The 4,109-nt window shown below is 46.4% G+C and overlaps 1 protein-coding gene across 1 annotated transcript in view; it reads right to left on the bottom strand.

Moving 5' to 3' along the window:
* T265_03653 (hypothetical protein) overlaps positions 1-4,109 on the bottom strand; it is a gene marked incomplete at both ends in the record, with an annotated part of 20,366 nt that continues 16,257 nt past the window's right edge. Inside the window, 4 exons of the mRNA XM_009168195.1 lie at positions 1-284; positions 976-1,107; positions 1,895-2,280; positions 3,575-3,768. Of these exons, the coding sequence (XP_009166459.1) occupies positions 1-284; positions 976-1,107; positions 1,895-2,280; positions 3,575-3,768 (996 nt within the window). The remainder of the gene's footprint in view (positions 285-975; positions 1,108-1,894; positions 2,281-3,574; positions 3,769-4,109) is intronic.

Genomic DNA, 4,109 nt, shown 5'->3' with positions numbered 1-4,109 from the left:
TCAAATACCACCATCACCATTACCGCCAACGCCATCACAACCAACATAAACACAACTGCTACGACCACCGCTACCGCCACTAATAAAACTGCCATCACACTCAGCGTCAACATCATCATCACCACCACCAACGCCACCAACACCATCACCACCAATTCCACCAACACCACCGCCACCAAAACCACCACGAACACCACCACGAACACCGCCGCCAACACCACCACCACCGCCACCATCATCAACACTACCAACACTACCACCATCACGAGAGTATCGTGTAAAGTCTTGAAAAACTAGGTTCTAAACGTAGCAAGTTCATGTATGCGGTGCCTGATAAAACCACCCCATTGGTACCACAGGTTTCACGAATGAGACCAGGAACCACAGAATGTGTGTACCGGGTATTGACCAGTGCGTTTTTGTACCTGTGAATAGCCTCGGGTGTACGGCGAAATCAGTCTAATTTTGGTCCAAGTAGAACATGAGGCTGACGAAAACTCTGTGAATCAACGGTGAACAGCGGTAATTTTCCTTGGGTTCTGACTACTCATGAGGTTACTTACTTACGCCTGTTTATTACGACACCGCTTTGTTTCCTTGCTGCTGCTCGTTTTCCCCCTGTGTCGTTCCTACTTGTGGTTTGTACCTCACGTAATTTTCCTTGTGTTCTGACTACTCATGAGTAACGTTACTTACGCCTGTTTATTACGACACCGCTTTGTTTCCTTGCTGCTGCTCGTTTTCCCCCTGTGTCGTTCCTACTTGTGGTCTGCTTGTACCTCAGTAACTGATGTCAATATTTTGTTGTCCACCAACCATTGCTTGCAAGTTCGTCTCAGTTCTACTTATTTTCGGGCGTCCAATCCGACGGAAAAGCGAAGCGACCGGGTGTCGAACCCGGAGCTCAATTTTTTTGTATTACCCATGTACCGCACCTGCCAGATAGTCTGGCAAGATTGTTTTAAAAGAACGAACCCGCGCAATCTGACCTATCACGTGACACGAGCTGCCGCATCGCGTCGCCAACTGAAAGACAGTCCCTCACATCCCAGACGTGCTGATTTTCCGCGCCGTTATCTCTGTACGGCCAACTCACTGTCAGACTGCCTGTATATAGATCCCTGCTGCTTTAGCGACTACTTTCCGCTTCTGCAGATTACGTCATTATTGGTTGATTAGTTCATGTCACTCCTCAATACATCGTCTGCTGCCCACGTCTGTCTGCTCTTTTCGACTACTGGCTACGAACTGTGTATAATCTAATGGCCGCACTCGTCTTGTGAGATCCATAGCCACTCGGATCTTACAATCCCCAAGAAGGGCGAAACCGGTTATGGGCTGTCGAGGAGTTTTCAGCAACCTTCATGAAAACAGCCCAACCGTATTTTAGAATAAAACGCTTCTTCAAGTTCTTCTTTCTCATGTTCTTTCACTGGCAACATAAAGTAAGAAAAATCGGAGCAGTGTGTGACCGTACAGATAATTTCCAAGGTGCCAATCAGTCTCCCGGGGGAGAAAAATCTTTCAGCGTGAGCGTGACGGCCATTGAATGACGTGTCACCAAGTAACGGCCAAATATCGCAGGGTACTCGAAAACTTTCGAAATGAATGACAGCTGTCGCCGTTGCTCCCATCGGTTGGCTTGTGAAACTTTCGTGATAATGAGAAGGCAGTCAGAAATTTCTCATGACCGTGGTTTGACTTAGTATATATTCTGCGAGTAGGCCAGGAACCTTGGCCGTTTGAAACCGTTTTGTACTCCCCTATTCTTCGACTGCTTATACAACCGACTTAGCGGACGTGTGTATGGAGTTTTCCTTCAATCTATTCTTATATACCTGTTTGTTTGTGTGTTCAGAATATTTTCAGTGGTCGATAAACAAATTCTCCATACTTCTTGTTTCCGGACGGTGGAGACTTCTGCTGACGGCCGAACAAATAGGCAACGGTATAATTACTTTCGGCATTCGTCCGAATCTAGTTACATGAGTTGTGTGTATGAATATACATGTTTTGCGATATCTCGAGTATCGTAGCGACTGAAACTTGAAGTGCAGCACATTCAGTTGTCTGGGAAAATCATAAACAAAAGATTCAGCTGGGTTCCAGGTGAGTCTCGAAAAAAAAACGAATTCGTTTGCAAATGAATGTACTTCGCGAATTTCGTGCAATTTGGTTTGAAGTAGAACATAATGTTGACGGAAACTGGGGGCCTGCGCCCACCTGATGAGCCCCAAGAAGGGCGAAACCGGTCGGTAGCTCTCGATGGAGTTCAGCAACCTTATGAGTAGTGCATTATAAATCTCATCCTTATTGGTGGGAGAGAACAATACGACTCACAAGCCGATCTCAGGGTTCATCTAGTCCATGGAATAAAGAAACTTGTCTTAAGTCGGTCGATCAGCTTTTCGATGAGGGTTCTAAGACACACGCACACACAGTTCAAAGAAAGAGGAAACAAAAGCACGGTGTTGGTACGACTAACTAGTCATTAATTAATTAATTAATTAATGGTAGCTGCGTTCTATTTTGAAGAAATTAAAAGTTCAGCAAACGCCTTATGCAGACCTGAATCGGCAGATTTACTGACGATGTGTTGGTATTCATACTGAAAAGGATTTGTGATTTTCACCACTATAGATGGTTGTTTCGTCCATTAACTCCAGGATACTGGGTGTGCGAACAGGTAGTTTGAATTTTATTGCTTCCACTATTCGGTATTCAGTTGTGGGGTTTTGTGGGATTCGGAAGAGACAGACCAGTGCCACTAATTCTCATAGGAGTGTGCATTGCGATCAGACGTGTTTCGGCAGTGGGGTTTGACCACTAAGCTAATGTCCCGTTTTTCCACTGTAAACTTCAGGTCAACCATGAGGCCTACTATTAGGTGAACCATTCCCAGGCATCACGGGACTACATAACAGCCAATGGGATAACCGTTTTCGTTGAGACAGATTTCATTGGCTGTTCTTCACTCGCCTTTGACAGATGAGTTGTATTCTCAGCATCATTTTTGACTGCTTGTATGCTACGGCGATCAATGGAGCAGCTGACTCGCACGTTCGTTCTGGTTCGGCCAAGCGCACCAGTCGATCAAGCGGCTATCCAGACTGGGGTTCACGGTAATAAGAAGGCAGTAAGGGACTGGGGTCCACAACACCCACTTTCCTGTTGATTTAAGGAAAAATGCTGCCGTAGACCTACCACCCGAGTTGAAATATACGGACAATACTAATCCTATAACATTAACTTCTTCCAAGAAAGATACCTCCGAGTAGCAGCGACTCCCACTTGTAATCTGAAGTGGTATGAACGTTGAATTCATTCAGAAGCTGATTGTACACGTAGGACATATCCATCTGCAACATGCTGCCGTGATTCTTGGTCTGTGTTATATCTGCTGATTTGCCAAACTGTGGTATCTGCGCTCCAGTGCCTAATGCCGGAAAAAAAGACTCACACAAGGGAACACAACAGCTATATTCCGAACAATCGAGTGCGAGTGCGAATGTACAACGGTCTCAAGCTATCTATTGGAGGGACACTGTCTGAGCTCGGTCCAATGCTGACTCACACGGTCTTGCTTTGATACGAGACTGCGACTTGCTGCATATTGCGGGGGCGTTGCCTGACCTTGTTCAACGCTGACTCTCGCTGTCTGGGTTTGATACAAGGCTGTGACGTGCTGCATATTGCGGGGGCGTTATCTGTCTGGTCAACATCTCGCGGAACTGAGAGTCTCCGTAGATTTCGGGCATTCAGTGGTTGCTTTCAAGAAGTTGACCTTCCTGATAGTCTACTACCCGATTACCATCATCAGGATGCAAAACTGTTGTGGCGATTCAGCGTGTTGTCACATGAGTACGAACCACGAGTCCTGCATACTTCCCCATGACAGTCCACTAGCCACCACTGTGTTTACCAGTCGTTTCTGACTGATGCTCTAATTTGTACACGAACTTGGTATTGGCACTAGACTCACCTGGAACTCAGCTGAAGCCCTCGCTCAGGATGGGCTGCTTCAACTGAATGTGCCATACCAGGCCGCCTCATGCTTCGATTGGCACAGTATTCGCGGTAGCGCAATACGTTGTTGTCCAGACGAGAAA

This window comes from Opisthorchis viverrini (genome assembly GCF_000715545.1).
Source record: "Opisthorchis viverrini unplaced genomic scaffold opera_v5_53, whole genome shotgun sequence".
Lineage (NCBI taxonomy): Eukaryota > Metazoa > Platyhelminthes > Trematoda > Opisthorchiida > Opisthorchiidae > Opisthorchis > Opisthorchis viverrini.
This window is presented reverse-complemented; position numbering and strand designations above follow the sequence as displayed.